Source organism: Aulonocara stuartgranti (genome assembly GCF_965226115.1).
Source record: "Aulonocara stuartgranti genome assembly, chromosome: 15".
In the NCBI taxonomy this organism is placed as follows: Eukaryota; Metazoa; Chordata; class Actinopteri; order Cichliformes; family Cichlidae; genus Aulonocara; species Aulonocara stuartgranti.
The window spans coordinates 20,112,390-20,129,854 of NC_138951.1; the positions used below are offsets into that span (position 1 = coordinate 20,112,390).

Here is a 17,465-nt window from a genome sequence, read left to right on the forward strand (position 1 = left end):
GCCAGCCACCCTTCGGAGGAAGCTCATTTCCGCCGCTTGTATCCGCGATCTCGTTCTTTCGGTCACTACCCACAGCTCGTGGCCATAGGTGAGGGTAGGGACGTAGATCGACCGGTAAATTGAGAGCTTCGCTTTTACACTCAGCTCCCTCTTCACCACGACTGACCGGTGCAGCGTCCGCATTACTGCAGCCGCAGCCCCAATCCGTCTGTCGATCTCCAGCTCCCTTCTCCCATCACTCGCGAACAAGACCCCGAGATACTTGAACTCCTCCACTTGGGGCAGGAACTCATCCCCGACCCGGAGTGGGCACTCCACCCTTTTCCGGCTGAGAACCATGGCCTCAGATTTGGAGGTGCTGATCCTCATTCCCGCTGCGTTACACTCGGCTGCGAACCGCTCCAGTGCGAGCTGGAGGCCCTCACCCGATGAAGCCAACAGAACCACATCATCCGCAAAAATCAGAGATGAGATTCTGAGGCCACCAAAGCGAAAGCCCTCCGCCACTTGGCTGCGCCTAGAAATCCTGTCCATAAAAATTATGAACAGAACCGGAGACAAAGGGCAGCCCTGGCGGAGCCCATCACCCACCGGGAACGAGTCCGACTTATTGCCGGCAATGCGAACCAAGCTCTTGCAACGGTTGTATAGGGATTGAATGGCCCGTAGCAATGGGCCAGACACCCCATACTCGCGCAACACCTCCCACAGGACGCCCCGAGGGACACGGTCGAATGCCTTCTCCAGGTCCACAAAACACATGTAGACTGGTTGGGCAAACTCCCATGCACCCTCAAGTATCCTCGAGAGGACAAAGAGCTGGTCCAGTGTTCCGCGACCAGGACGAAAACCGCATTGTTCCTCCTGTATCCGAGGTTCGACTAGCGGACGAACCCTCCTCTCCAGCACCCTGGCATAGACTTTCCCGGGGAGGCTGAGGAGTGTGATCCCCCTGTAGTTGGAACACACCCTCCGGTCCCCCTTCTTGAAGATGGGGACCACCACCCCGGTCTGCCAGTCCACAGGTACTGCCCCTGATCTCCACGCAACATTGCAGAGACGTGTCAACCAAGACAGCCCTACAACGTCCAGAGCCTTCAGGAACTCGGGGCGGACCTCATCGACACCAGGGGCTCTGCCACCAAGGAGTTGTTTAACTGCCTCAGTGACCTCGCCCCCGGAAATTGGTGGGTCACACCCCTCATCCCCAGACTCTGCTTCCTCCCCGGAAGACGTGTCAGTGGGATTAAGGAGGTCCTCGAAGTATTCCTTCCACCGCTCGACAATTTTCTCAGTCGACGTCAACAGCGCTCCGCCAGCACTATACACAGTGCAGGTAGAGCACCGCTTTCCCCTCCTGAGACGCCTGACGGTTTGCCAGAATCTCTTCGAGGCAGTCCGAAAGTCTTTTTCCATGGCCTCTCCGAACTCCTCCCACACCCGAGTTTTTGCTTCAGCCACTGCCCGAGCCGCATTCCGCTTGGCCTGTCGATACCTGTCGGCTGCCTCCGGAGTCCCACAGGCTAACCAAGCCCGATAGGCCTCCTTCTTCAGCCTGGTGGCTCCCTTCACCTCTGGTGTCCACCATTTGGTTCGGGGATTACCACCACGGCAGGCACCAACCACCTTGCGGCCGCAGCTCAATGCAGCAGCTTCGGCAATGGAGACGCTGAACATGGTCCATTCGGACTCAATGTCCCCAGTCTCCCTCGGAATGCTGTTGAAGCTCTGCCGGAGGTGTGCGTTGAAGATCTCGCGGACTGGGGCCTCTGCTAGACGTTCCCAGCACACCCTCACTACGCGTTTAGGTGCACCAGGTCTGTCCAGCGTCCTCCCCCGCCACCTGATCCAACTCACCACCAGGTGGTGATCAGTTGACAGCTCAGCCCCTCTCTTTACCCGAGTGTCCAGAACATATGGTCGCAGGTCTGGTGATACGATTACAAAATCGATCATCGACCTACGGCCTAGAGCATCCTGGTGCCACGTGCACTTATGGACACTCTTATGTTCGAACAGGGTGTTCGTTATGGCCAAACTGTGATTAGCACAGAAGTCCAATAACAAAGCACCGCTCGGGTTCAGATCAGGGAGGCCGTTCCTCCCAATCACGCCCCTCCAGGTCTCGCTGTCGTTACCCACGTGAGCATTGAAGTCTCCCAGCAGGACAACAGAGTCTCCAGGTGGAGCACCTTCCAGCACCCCCCCCAGGGACTCTAAGAAGGCTGGGTACTCCGAACTGCCACTCGGCGCATAAGCGCAGATGACAGTCAGGACCCGTTCCCCGACCCTAAGGCGCAGGGAACAAACCCTCTCGTCCACCGGGAAAAACCCCAACGTACCGGCAGCAAGCCGAGGGGATATAAGAATACCCACCCCAGCCCGCCGCCTCTCACCAGGGGCAACTCCAGACTGAGACAGAGTCCAGCCCCTCTCCAGGAGACTGGTTCCAGAGCCCAGACAATGCGTAGAGGTGAGCCCAACTATATCTAGCCGGTACCTCTCAACCTCACGCACCAACTCAGGCTCCTTCCCCACCAGAGAGGTGACATTCCATGTCCCTATTGCCAGTCTTGGCAGCCGGGGGTCGGTCCGCCAGGGCCTCCGCTCCTGGCCGCCACCCGGCTCACAATGCACCCGACCCCTATGGCGCCTCCTGCGGGTGGTGGGCCTGCGGGAGGATGGGCCCATGTCTCCTCTTCGGGCTGTGCCCGGCCGGGCCCCATGGACTAAGGCCCGGCCACCAGACGCTCGCCCTCGGGCACCCTCCCCGGGCCTGGCTCCAGGGCGGGGCCCCGGTAACCCTATCCCGGGCAGGGTAAACTGTTCCCTCGATATTCTTTTCATGGGGGTCTTCTGAATCGCTCTTTGTCTGGTCCCTCACCCAGGACCAGTTTGCCATGGGAGACCCTACCAGGGGGCAAAAGCCCCCAGACAACATAGCCCCTGGGATCCCTGGGACACACAAACCCCTCCACCACGATAAGGTAGCGATTCAAAACATCCTAGTTTTATGAAGCTAAAAGTTACAGTATTTGGATTAGAGAATTAGGTGCCAAGTTAGCAGCTAACATTAGCATGCTTGCTTTTCTCGCTGCACGGGTGCTTCAAATAGACATGCAAAGTAATAAACTGGTCTGTCTCTACTAAACAAACAGCCAAGGTATTTGTTAGGTAATTTCATTCAAACACTGCTTTTACTTTTACACAATGAATTCAGAGGGAATCCGTTAGAATTTCAGGGCTATGCTATGTACATGCTATCTAGTGACTAAAACTGAAACAATAGCAAAAGGAGCCTTTGGTAATAATGTTAGTTAGAACTGATCCCAGGGTTTTAAGTGAGCCAATACTGATCATGTGGAGTAAAACGTGTGTTTGAGTGGATCTTTTAATGTGACATGCATATAGGGGCAGTAATTAGCAGCTTCAGTAGCTTTAATTTAGGGGGGTTAAATGGAGCACGGCTATCACCTCACGTCCTTTAGATGTGCGTGGGGGAGGATATCAGAATGAAGTGCCATTTGTCATGTGTTTGTGTGTCTACTTAAAAAAACAACACATTTGACTATTCTTGAACCAGCTTAAAGTCCATGGATGAATAAGAGACTATGTGAATGTGGCATACTTGAGTGAGAGATGCACATGGAGCACATGAGACAGGAGATGAGTGTAACACTAATTAGGCCGCCTCTATTCCAGCAATGCTATGGCATATTTTCCCATGCAGGGCTCTCTAATAACCAGTTGTTCTGTGGAAAAAGCTTTAAATCAGAGGCTATTCATGCACAAGCCTCTTCTGCCTGCATGATGTAACCTGCCTAAGACCCAAACTGAAACGTTGTCAGTCATCTGAACAATGCGAATAAAAGAATGAAAGCAGAGTTTTATTCCTCTTCTGCCGTGCACAGCTCTTGTTGCCGTCGGTATCATCATGCTTTTAAATCACCACAGATACACCGCTTCCTTCAGCAGAAACATTCATACCTTTCTCCTACAGTTGTAGTCCTAGCATGTTACTTCCTATATTTCCAGGCTTTTGCCTGACAAACAGTAACAGTAAGGGTCTCTAACCTTGTAATAAACTCTTAGTCTTTTATTTTTATTAAAAAATATATATATTTCTTAGCTTTTTTTTTTTCTTTTAAAAAAGGAGGAATAAATAACTTTAGGAAATTCCACTGTTAAGAGATATTTAAAAAAAAAAAAATAAATAAATAAATATATATATATATATATATATATATATATATATATATATATATATATATATAAAAATAAAAATAAAAGATAGCTAGGAGTTGTTTGAATTTGAATTGCTGCTAGTTGTTTTAGTTTTTTACTGAACAAAATATATTTTAGTCAAAAAGTGTGTCACCTTGGAGCAAAACATTGATTAATAACTGAGAAAGCTGATTGGTTCTTAACATAAATCTCTTGGAGCCTTGTTGCCAGCCCGTTTCATTCTGAAACCTGTTGGCCTGAAACCAGCAAACTGAAGGCAGGTTTTTTCAGAAATGTTTCCAGATCTTGTTTTAATTGTTTGTTTGTTTTTTAAATATAAGATGTAATATAGTGAAACTTCTTGTTTCACTATATATATATATATATATATATATATATATATGTATATTTCCATCTGTGGATAATCTCACATATATATTAGGCTTCTTTCATGTGCGTGGTTGTGTTGTAGCAGTGGGGAAACCGCTTTTCCTGGATTCTTGCTTAAAGTCCTGCCTGACCGACTTCCTAATTGGCTGTCTCGTTGTTTGACTGCTTTACCAGCTGACTTTGCTAACTTTCCCTGGCAGCCAGTCACACTGACCGAGTGCCTCGTTGACCTGTTGGTTTGCTGCCTGCTGCGGTCATTTGTGTCCGCCGTTAAAAGTGATCACAGTTAATTGTTGATACTCTGAGTGAGTGTGTGTCCTTGAGTGAGCTAGCTGTCAGTGAGTCAGCAGCAGCTACAGAAGTAGCTTTCTCACTCAGATCTGTTCACCACAAGCATGCATGCAAATGAGTGCACTCATACATGCATGTACGCTTGAATGTGAGCAGTGAAAGAAGGGTGTGTTGTACAGAAATTCACTTCAGCTTGACTGAATGCAAAGTTTGTACTGCACTTATATTTAGGTGTATAAAGATGGCAGTGTGGTGCATGTGGAAGGGGGGCACGATGTTTGCTGTTGGTTACGATGCAATAGCAACCTCTCTGTGATGAGAAAACAGTCATTTAGAGTGTGTGTTTGTGTGTGGGCAGACTTACTGTTTCAAGGTGGAGGATAACGGGGCTTTAGTGTGTCTAATCTGCAGCTAGGTTCTAAAAAGATCCGGGACAGCGCTACATAACCTGGATTAGTTGAACGGACGCAGGCAGAGCTGGAGGAGGAGCCACATCCGAGACTGAAATAAGTGTTAGGGTGTTAAATTGGAAAGCAGCGTTCACATTGCAATCAAGCCCCGGCCAGCGCCAGATTAAAATGAGATGGAACCTCAATGACTCCTACTGGGGAATCAGGTGGTTTCAGCAGCAGATAATGGGACTGAGCGGAGGAAGATGTCCCTTCACACAGGGAATTGAGCGATGTGTGGATTTAGCACAGATGAGGCAATCAATCAGCCACAGTCATAACTGGAAGAGAGAATAACATTAAGTAAAAAGCTGCTTTTCCACATGACTGATATGTTTGTCTTGATGTGTTCAAATAAACAAAATATTATTAAAAATTTACAAATGGAAAGAAAAAAATATAATCACCCTGAATGTCGACAGCATTCCTGCAGATCTTCAAAAGCTCTTGAAATTCAAGGTGCATCAAAAAGAATAATACAATTTAAGTAAAGTAATGGACAAGTTTTAAAATACATGAAAGAGTATGAAGCTAAATGTAAAGTTTTACATATGATACAACTCTTCCCATACTCGAGCAAAGTCTGAAGTAACTGCACTTTTTTCCTTAACTTGGGAGGAAACAAATAGATGCTTTTAGTTAAGGTTACATTTTGTTTGTTACTGTTATAATTGCAACTAGAACTACAGCAATTAGAATTTTAAATGACACAACTACATCAATAACAACTACAACAACTGAAGTTGCCTAAGGCTATAATCTGGCATATTTACATTTCTTAAAATGTTCATTAATAGTTATTGTCCCTCTTTTTTATTTAAAAAATGAAATAAATAAAGTAGCTACAACAATACCTAGAACAAGTACAGCAATATCTGGAAAATCAACAGCAATATTCTATTTCTAGAACAACTGCAACCAATAACTATAACAACAACACTACAAAGACTAAAAATAACTTGAACACGTACAGTATTACCTAGAAACATTATTTATAGATTACTTTTCTTAACAAAGATACAGAGAGCTTCACAGACAGAAAATTCAAATAGTAAGACATACCAGAAATAATTAAAAGCAGAAAAGAACAAAAAAGTCAATTCACATACTGAGAAATCACTTCTTGTTTAACACGTTTTAAAAGAAAATAAAGAAATTGTCACTCAAAGCGGTCGGCTCCATTTCTCAGATCAGGTCAGGTGTAAATTCTTTGTGCTCATGATAAACAGATGCCATTCCTATAAACCAAACAACAGCATTTAGACAGTTTTATGATGTTGTTTCTGGACTAAAGCAGACAGGGAAGACACTGGGATTAAAACACTTAGCATGGCTAGAATTAGGATTGTTCTACCATGGAGTTTTCTGTTTTTCTGTATTTTGGTCTTAAAAAGGTACTGAAAAAATCTTTTGTTTGTTTATACTCTGTACCCCAGATACCCTGCTTTTTTCATGACTTTTTTAGGACCTTTTCTTGTTTTTCTGAATAAATTTCGACTTTAAATTCAGGTCTGTCTAAACAGACTTTTAAGCTCGATTCAGAGCTTAAAATTTCACAGTGCTCCTTTTTATTTTTGGGAAACATGATCAGTGAGCATCTTCAATAAGAGATAATTAAATCTGATATCAACTCAGTCCATTACACTTGTAATTAGGGCTGCCACAATTAGTCGAGTAGTCACGATTACGTCGACTATCAAAATCGACTGATTTAATAGTCGACGCGTCGTTTGAAGCTTTGTAAGATCACAAAAGACGCAGGAATAAGTAGTAGAATTTAAGAGTGTAATAACGGACTGAAACAGAAGATGGCAGCACTGCATGTACAAGGATGCCAGCTGCCATTAAACCACAAAGAAGTAGCTCTGTCCCAGAATTCATAGCGCAGCCCAGCTCAGTTTCCAACAATGGCGGCATCTAGTTAGTTTTAATATTACTCTTATTATTCTTTCTGGGTCACAAAATAAACTTTTAACATATTTTTAGGTGTAAACCTCAAATATCAGCTCAGTTTATCAAAACACCACATATTTTCAAAATCGCTCCGACGTTTGTTACCCACTAGTTCGATAGCTAGCCGGGGGCAAGGCTCACTAGCGCCGTGAGAACACCGGACTCCCGGCAAATCGTTTTCAAACCCACCGTGGTCTTTCGCTACTCAGGTTAAACATATACAAGTCACTTAGATAACTTAAAAATGTTATTGTTTGGCTTTTTGTTTGTATTTTATTTGTTCCTGAGTAAATCTGTTTGGCTGAGATTAAAGTTATAGTTTTTACACAGCTGAACAAATGTCAAGCAGACAGCTGATTATCAGAAGTGTGAGATGCTCGAGAATTTACTCCGGTGTCCTGTTATATTTTAGATAGCAAGGAGTTTGTTAAACTTCACCGAAACAATCTGCAAATTTCATTAAACTTTAATGAACTATCATCTTGTCTTTATTTTTAGTTAGCACATACCTTAAACACTTCAAGCTGTAAGCTAATGATAGTTACATAAGAGCAGATGCATGCTGGTGCAATAAGCTGTACGCTGTGCGTCCAATGGATGCATGATCTGATTAGTCGACTAATTGCAAAAATAATCGGTGACCAGTCGACTATCAAAATAATTGTTTGTGGCAGCCCTACTTGTAATTAACCAAAGAAAATCTTCATTGACTGGTTGGAGAGTGGGAATAATTTCAGTCTGTTGGTTGCAGAGAAAATCATTAAATCATTAGCCCATTTTGATGAGAGACACAGCTTGACAGCTGGAGCCCGTGAAGCTTTGGCTCGAGGTTTTGTAAAAGAACTTGACCAAACATACTTAGAGATGTTTGGATGTTCGTGTGCTCAAAGTTAAAGCCTCAAGTGTTCAACACAAGCTTTGACAGAATACCCAAACACTGACAAGTTAGCTTAATGTTTTCTGCCTGCAATATGAAAATAGCTGCTCACTGCTGAAAATTCAATATATTAACATAAAAAAAAAACAGGTTTGTCATAGATCAAGTTAAAGACAATTCTACTTCATTTTATTTGAATGAAATGTTCCTCCCTCCCTCACTGAGTACACATAACACGAAGTAAAAAAAAAAAAAAAAAAATAGAAGTCAAGTTTGTTTTACAGTCTTGCCTATCAGTCTTTGTTCTCTCTTCTTATTTCAGCTGTTGCTCTGTCTGATCTCTTTTGTGTTCACGTGTTTATCGATAGCTTGCATGAGTTGACTTTTGTAATCCAAACACATTATATCAAAAGGCTGGACAGAGAACAAGGGATGAAAATGCTAAAAATCTGTTAGAAAGTGGGATACCTTGTCAACTCCCAAGTAAATGTTGAGTAAGCATTAAAAAAGCTACAGGGAGCAGTCTTGGTGTACGATGGCCAAAGTTGTCAAAAGCCCGGGGTCTATTCAGTATACCCTGTTTTCTTTTTTTTTTAAAGCAGTCTGTACCAACCTGCTGCAATAAGTAATGAGTCAGTTTCGGAAAGACTTCTGAAAGGAGCTGCATGATAAAACCTGTGGATGATACAGCACTGACGAGAGCCCTGATTTAAATATCCCTGGTTGTAGTCAATACATGGTTCAGATATCCAGAGACTTCTGAAGCAAAACCTTTTCCATCTGTGGATAATCTCACAGATGCAGAATTTATTTCCCTTAACAGTGACGGGGAGATTAAACAGGCACGATGGTTATGCTATGTTACTCACTGGTCCTGATTATTTTCCCAGAAGGAAAGTTGTTCTTTTATTATAATGGTGTTTCTTGAAATCTTGCGCTGCAGTCTCAGACTTCCTGAACAGAAACTTTTATTGTATGTTTGAAGGGCAAGAATGACAACATGTGCTAACGAGACACATTGTCACCCTCCTATGAAGTTTTTTCCCTGCTGTATTTGTCATGTATTTGTCAGTCATGTGTCCAGATAAGACCGACAAAAACAAATCTCTGAATATCTTTTAAAATTTTGATTGAGGGAACACCACAACAGATAATGTGATTCATTATATTCATTCATGAAGCTCTAGACCTTTGAGACCGTACCAAATAGAAGGACTTGCCCTAAATATAAAAATCGTTTTAGAAGAGAGCTTTTGGTCAACAAGATGTGACTGAGAGGAAGTAAACCTCTCAGGGTTTCCTAGATGAACCTGTGGAAGGATCATTAAGGTTTGCCTGCAGCTGCCTTTATCCCCAGATAGCTCAGGGCCCCTCGTGCTGTTTGCATTATGCAATAATTTACTGCTGGCTTTAGCTCTGTGTAGCTACAGTTGACCAGAGGCTCCAAAAACCTCCAAACCGCCTGATCAGGGAGTAAATCCTTACACGTGTCCCCACTACCATAACCCTTAACTTTTAAAGTTTAAGGAAATCCTCTATAAATAAAAGACACCTTACTTTAAGTTGAATAAATACACAATGAATAATACTAGCAGGCAGTCCACATTACAGCATTGCCCAAAACAACTCTGACTATGATTTTTTTTTTTTTCGAGTATCCATTATTTTTCTCAACCTTCAGTGACGTTAATCTGAAGAACTTTGGGTCTTGGAAAGTTGGCTGATTAAATCAAGACATTGTGCTATGTCAGCTTGAGCAGTGGGAATATCTTTCCGACAACCATTGATTGAATTTGGGGTAGTTGATGTCAGTTGCAGCTCTGTATTTATTCATGCATGTGCTGGATATTTTTTAGGGTAGTTTAGAAACGCATAGTTAAACGTACAGGCTGATTCACCGAGTGAAAAACGAGCCTCATCGCTCGGTTAAAATGATTTGATTCTGTTGTTACGGCTCACAGTTTATTGTCCCGTTTAACTCTCTTCATTTCTCATCTTCTCCTCCTCCCTCTCCCCCCCTCCTCTTCCTCTCCCCTGTCAGATGATGAAGCATGCGTGGGACAGCTACAAGCAGTACGCCTGGGGTTCCAACGAGCTCAGGCCTGTCTCCAAGCACGGCCACTCCAGCAATCTATTTGGTGAGTGAAAGACCACGTATGTGTGCACGCCCAAACACGCACACACCCAAACACACACGCACGCACACGCGATTGATCTCTTGTCCCTGCCACCAGCAGCCTTGGCCTTTAGATTAGCAGCCAAATTGGCCGTCAGTTAGAGTCATCCATCTACACATGCCTCTAAATGTCAACTTTATCATATATTTATATTCTGTTTGTGCTTCTTCCCAGTTGTCAGTGTCTGTGCTCGTAATGAGTACGGTGATGCGGGGTGTTTTATTCTCTCTGTCTTCTTTTTTTTTGTTTTGTTTTTCCCTCTCCTCGGTTTCACACTTTTGTAACTCTTCTCTGAAAGTCTTAATTGTCTGTCAGCCTTTCAGTTTTGAGGCTAGAATTACCACCTCTTGGTTGAATGTCTCCTCTCAGATCTGTCAAGTTTCAGTTTACATCCATGTCTCTCCACACTTAGAATACATGCAGTGAAGACTTTGAAGCAATTAAATAGGTGGGCACCAGAGATTAGTGTCACCAATTCAATAGCAGACTGAATGTGAAATATGATCCTTTCTGTTCCTTAGTGATAGTGGTAAATAAAGGCCAAAATAATGCTTTATGGCAGTCTCTGACCTTTCTCTTATGAGTCTGCTCAGTTCAGTTTTATTTATATAGTGCCGGTTCACAATAAATATGTCAGACCTACAGTATTAGAGATAAAGCACAAAGAGACAATCACCTCAGACCAGAACTCTGTAATGCCTCTTATTTTTTTCATTTGTATTTAGAAAAAAGACCCAGAGCCAATTTTATCCTATTAGTTTTTGTGCAAAATTTTTACCATAAGTACCATATACATTTTTGAGTTACTGCCAGAAATATTGTCAAAATTCTCACATGTAATCCTGACCTTTGACTATCATAGAATAGAATAGAATTCAACTTTATTGTCATTGCACATGCACAGGTACAGGGCAACGAAATGCAGTGTATGCAATCTAATCCAAATGAACACAAAGTAGTACAGTGATAGTAAATGTATTTATATTGCCCCCTTTAAGATTCAGATCACAAGGTCCTTTACATCAAATGCAACCCCAGAAAAAAACCCCAACCCCCCCCCAATGAAACTGAATGTCCCAGCGCCAGTTTAAAAAGATGAGTCTTCAGCTGCTTTCTGCTTGAGTCCGTCGTAGACTGGACGGCAGAGAATTCCTAAAATTGCAAATTCCCTCTAATCTTTAGTTTCTTAGTGTACATTAGTGTACCCTGATCAGACCTAAGAGCTGCTAACATATCGCTGCACAGATCTTGGCTGCGTTTAACTGGACTCAGAAAGACAGTATGCTGACAGTATACTGCTACTGATGATAACACATTTAAAAATAGGTATATGATAATATTGCAAACAATCCAGTGGCAACACAGTTATAGTTACATCCTCACTACTAAGTTCATCACAGCTCTCTTCTCTTGATTGATAGCACTTTAAAAACAATTCTTCATTGCAATCTTTCAATAAAAATGGTCATTATCTATACTGTATATTCTTTTAGCCATGCTAGTCATACAATGAAAATCTGAACTGTGACAGCTTTATTAATGTTAAATGGAAGTGAAGCATACATCATTTCTGCAGGTGTTTGTGTGAGCTCTGTCTGTATGCGCCACGATAACTTTAATTAATTGCGACCGATTGAATAAATGGGAGCAGAGACTGTGTTTTTAATTTAAGATCTTTCTCTCTTTTGTCCTAATAACCCCAGGGTGTTTGTTTGGAGTCCTTTAGCTGTGCATATGTAGGTGGTGTATGACGGTTTAGTGTGGGTTTGTATTGTGAGCTTTTGATAAGATGACAGCCCCATGTGACAGAGGTAGCTGAGCCTCTTCTGCTGATAAGGTTTATGCCACGATACTCTCTAGCTTGATCTGGTTTGAAGTTTTCCTGCACTCTTGCATTTTTTTTCTTTAAAAGTTGCCCTCTAATGTCACGGTGCAGTGAAGGCTTTTCATTTTTAATTCCCTCGATAATTTCAAGTAAACTCCCTGTAATTAAGAAAAGAATGAATGTTAAATGGGTGTGTCAGCTGAGTGGAAGGAAACTGAATAATTGAAGTGTTGTTTAAACTGATATAAATTAATTATTTTTTTCACTCAGAAGCAGCTGTAAAAGCTGTAAACACAACAGTGACGCGTAGATTTAACATCTAGTGGGTGTTTGTCAGTTTGCCCTCTTCGTTCCTAGGGTGGTGTAAAGCTTTAACAATCAACCTGTATCCCCTCCCGTCAGATCTATCTGTTTTGGGGCAATATTTCCAGTTGTTGGTATATAAAGCGGACTATGTTATGTGGATCCGGTGCATAAGTAGGACACGGCAAAGCTATTGCATGCATTTAGTACTCCTTTTCCTCTGTTTTTATATTTTGAGGTTATTTTCCCTTAATATTGGCTTTAAAAATCAAAGCTAGGAGCAAAAGATGCTAATATACTCTGCTGAGCTGAGACTAACCAGATAGATTACATAAGGAGAAGACATGGCGCTCAAAGATTCCTGACCTGGAATCTATGGGAGGATTCTGCAGCGCAGATGGAGGGAGAAGTCTAACTTCATGTGAAGGTGGATTAAAAAAACAAAACTTTTTAAAACCTTATTTTGGGGGACACTCTGCAAACTTTTGAAGAAGTTTTCATCCGATTCGACTGATTCTATACATGCAGTTTTCAAACCCTGACGACAATTGAAATAAATTTAACTTAACCTAGAAGAAGTGCCTGAGGTAGTTTAATGGCTGCTGGGTTGCCTCTGGAAGGTCTTGTGGGGTAAACTGCAGATTTGGCTTCTCAACTACAGCTGGTTTCATAATATATTGAGAAATTATTCCACTGTTAAAAATGTGAGACAGTGAGAGGGGTTTTAAATTGTAATTGTAATTTCCTATTTGTTTTAAATAACATAAGTTGTACTTCCTCAGGAATGATATTTTGGCCAACGAGTGCTATTTCTGAATGAAATAAAAACCTGGTACAGTTGTGAATATTACTGCACCACTTGTCCACAACTGTTTTGTTCTGTTGCATTACATTTACAGGAGCTGTGGTTATTTCGTTTTTTTCTGCACACAGTTTTATGCAGAGTATAAAAAATAAAGAAAGTGAGGTTTTCTTGCTCCTTCTAAGCAGAACTTCTGAAATTTTTCTGTTCTATTCTGTTCTATTAGCAAAAAAAGACAACCAGAGATTGGCTCTTATTTAAATATTTGGCCGGAAATATAAATCGTAGCATATCAAATGTAGACTTGGCCCTGTAAGACAGTGTTTTTCATTTTAGATTATGCCACTTTGAGTTTTTGCCTCACAAACCCCCCTCAAAGTCTTTTTCAGTACACAGTCAGGAAGATTCGGAGCTCATTTTTAATGATTGCCTTCTTATGTTTAATGAGGAAATTCAATCAGCTTTGTGTAAATTTCATCTACAGTTTCATTACTGAAATTTATCAAACGTAAACGTAGGACTAGGGAGGAAGCTGCTGTGTGAATATTAATTGTCAGATCACCTCTTAGAGTTGGTCTTTCTACGTGTTTCTCTCTTTCTCTATCCGTCCCTGTGTCTGTGTGATAGAAAAGTAAATAGGTTTTAGTTGGTTGCTCCAGTAGACCCACTTCCATCAGTAAATGAGACAGCTTGGCCCCAGGGCCTTGTCACTGCCTTTTCCAGCTCCTATAGAACATGATGTAGGACGATGATATTAGCCTGACCTGAAATATTATGCAATGAAGCCACACACCTAAGGCTGCTTCCATGATATATATACTCTTACTTGGATTGCTGAGTCAAACTAGCCAGGAGAGGTGTCAATTAGAATGATGACAATGTCCTCTCAAAATCAACAATAAGAGCACAAGAAGTATTACGAGACCTACTCTGTGTTTTCCTCGAGACAGGATTTAAAGGATTATAAATTACTCATGGTTATTCTTTGCCTAATACCACTTAATGTTAATACACTTTAGCGTGTTGCGTAAGCGTGACAACTGTCAGAGGGATAAAAATGAAACTTCCAGCTGCCCGTTTTATTTTGGTGGTGTTCGACTTTCTGGCTCAGAAATTGTCACAGCGGGTTTGAAACCAACGGTGGTTTAAACCTTTCCGATTGTCCCATTTATAATAAATGTTAGGACTGCAACTTTAAATGATTGTAATATTGTTCTGCCTCCAAAATCTTTATTAGCCATCCATAATGTTGTGCATGGTACTGTCAAAGCACAATATAGATCATTGTTCAGGAGTTTAAAAAAAATATACAATAAATTGACATTCTGATCCTTTTTTGTGAGTTGGGCTCATGTGGGTCTAAATATGTGTTTTTGAACAGTGCGATGTCTTGGATAACGCACATTTTATTTCTGTCAAGCTGTTCAGTGGAAGAAGCCTCCAGATGGGGTGGTTCTACTTTGGGGAAAGTTGGATGCGTCTCCTCTGTGGTCACTCCCTGAAGCAACAAAACTCCTTGGTCTCAGACGCCAGCTGTGCTGTCAGCTGTTTCCACTGTATCGAATGTGTTTGGCTGGATGTTGCGGCACTTTTGGGATGTATTGCAGTGCTTTTGTTTGTCCGCGTAAAAATCTTAGTGTACAAAATTTGAAGAGCTTGAAAAAAAGAGGGCAACTGGACTTCTTTGAGTTTTGTGAAGACGTGTCAACTCTCATCCAACCCAAAAGACCAGGCCTCTCAGTCTTCTGGGGACCTTTGATAACACTGTGATGGCTTCTGCAGTCTTTTATGCAGTGGTCTGCTGGGAGGTGGCAGCACAGAGAGGGGCAGGAAAGAACTTGTAGACTGAAGAGGGCCAGCTCTGTCCTGGCCTGTCCCCTAGACTAGACCGCAGAGGAGGAGGGGGGAATGAAGTTTAGCCAACCTAATGTCCATTATGGACAACACCTCTCATCCCTGCATGAGACTGTGGGGAGGCCCTGAGCACCTCCTTCAGCAGCAGATTGTTAGAGCCATGGTGTAGGACAGAGCAATCAGACATAGGATAAACACCTGCTAAAATATGTGTATATATTATAATTCCCACTGCACCTTATGCACTATAAAGAATGTCAGTAACAAGGTTTTAGTCCATTTTTGTGTAAATAGTACAATTTAGATATTGTAAAAATTACTTTTGTATTGTATTTTATTGATTTGGACTTTTAGGAGTTTTTATTTATTGATTTTGTATTGTTTTTTTTTATATTATCTCATTCACTGGGTCTTTCTGACCCTTCCACTGCTGTAAAAAGTCTAATTCCTCAGTGTGGGATTAATTAAGTCTATATCTATACCTATCTATCTATAGCAGAAGGTGAAAAGCCTTAAGAGTGTTAACCAAGATAAAATCATAGCCAAAGAGCACTGTAGAGTTGTCTGCACAGATCTCGAACTAACTTATTCAAACACCTGAAAAAGACTGGAGCACAAACTGGAGTGTAATTAATGAGCGAAGGCCAGGAAAAACAATGCAACAATTGCTAACGTGAATCGGCCAACATCGGCTCGGACGTCCATGAGAACGAGCCTGTACAGCACATTAGCACATCCATTCAGCTCACAAAGATGCACTGGAATCACCGGTGCAGTCGCATTCCATTTAGCCAGCTGTGTTATCTCTTCATGCAGTTACTTTTCCAAAGTGGTAATACCTGCACTGTGTGCAAAGTACAACAGAGGAAATGTAGAGGAATCTCACTGCTGTCAGCCACTTTGCTGCAAGTTTTATTCACATTGATTTCTAAAGATTAATTAGCATAATGTATGAATGTAGCATATTACGGCAGCCTTTTTGGTACAGTTTGCTTATAAATGTACTTTATTTTTCATCTAGGACTTGAATATTGCTGAATTTGAGTGAATACGGAAGGCCGGTTTTGTTTTCATGCAGACATTTGGACAGATTTGAATATGTGAAAGGTTTCTTCTTACATGGCGGTGCATTAAAAACATCAATGAACATTCATGATCTCAATATTTAACTAAGTAACCATGATTATCATTTTTGACGTAACCAAGTATTATTATTATACTTGCACCGCATAATATTTGCAATATGCAGCAAATTTTCCTCCGTTCTTTCAGCAGCTGTATACAAAATGTTTGTAAGAGTTACATGATGCATGGAGGTGCTCGGGATAAACTGGGAATAAGCTGAATTCTATCCCAGGCTGGGAAATTTACCAGTTGCCACATATCCTCCTAAAATATTGGCAGACTACTGTGTTTATATTCTAAGCCCTCTACTTTGGCAGACTACCAACGGTGATTTGGATATTATTTATCAACCAACATTACTAAATCTTTCTTAACCCAAACACTTTAACAAGAAAGAGCCAGAAATAATGAGGCGGATCAGGTCCACTTCTGAGCTTGTATTAGCATATAATTAAATAGCCCTGCCCATGTCTTTCCATTTGTGTAATACAGTTGCTCTCTCCACACAAAGCGTCTTTTAATTTAGGTAGTGTTAAAGGGAAACCAGTATTTAAGACATTTTTGAAAAGGTCAAGATGTTGATGAAGTGACTTGAAATGTGTTGTAGAAAATGGCCTCTTGAACAGAGGACAGCGTAGAGGAGCATCGCAGATTGATTTCATATACTGTTGCAAATGAACTGCTTCAGTTTTGGTTTGAAATTAAAAATGACTTTCAGTAAAAGTCTATTATTATCACATTTAAATGCAGGTTTCCATTAGAATGATTACTGAATTTCACAACATTGACTCTCTAATGTTTTCATCCAGCGTCTAGACTGCAGCAGCGGCTTTTCATCATGGTGCAACAATTTCAGTCAGAAGCAATATGTCAGCTGCCCACTTTTCAGCACTGATCAATAAATACAAATTGTGCAGCTCTCATATGATCTGCTTAGCTGCGTCTCACAGTGGCATTTTGGATGCCATTTCAATACAACTGTTCAGAGCTGAGTGATTAATTTCATAAATGTGCGCCGTCTCATCTGTCTCAATGTAGGTAACAGTAGTGCTGCTCCGTGGCAGGAATTTCAAGTCACCCTCTTCGCCTTCATCCGTCTTCTCCAGATGTTTTTTTAAATGGTTTTGAAAAAGAACAAAACTGGTGCTTTTGAGCAAATATCTTAAAACATAGCCGAGACTGTTTCAGCTCCTGT

The 17,465-nt window shown here is 41.7% G+C and overlaps 1 protein-coding gene across 1 annotated transcript in view; it reads left to right on the forward strand.

Annotated features, from left to right (window-relative positions):
- man1a1 (mannosidase, alpha, class 1A, member 1) overlaps positions 1 to 17,465 on the forward strand; it is a 165,103-nt gene that overhangs the window by 32,264 nt on the left and 115,374 nt on the right. Inside the window, exon 2 of the mRNA XM_082504948.1 lies at positions 10,226 to 10,322. Within this exon, the coding sequence (XP_082361074.1) occupies positions 10,226 to 10,322 (97 nt within the window). The remainder of the gene's footprint in view (positions 1 to 10,225; positions 10,323 to 17,465) is intronic.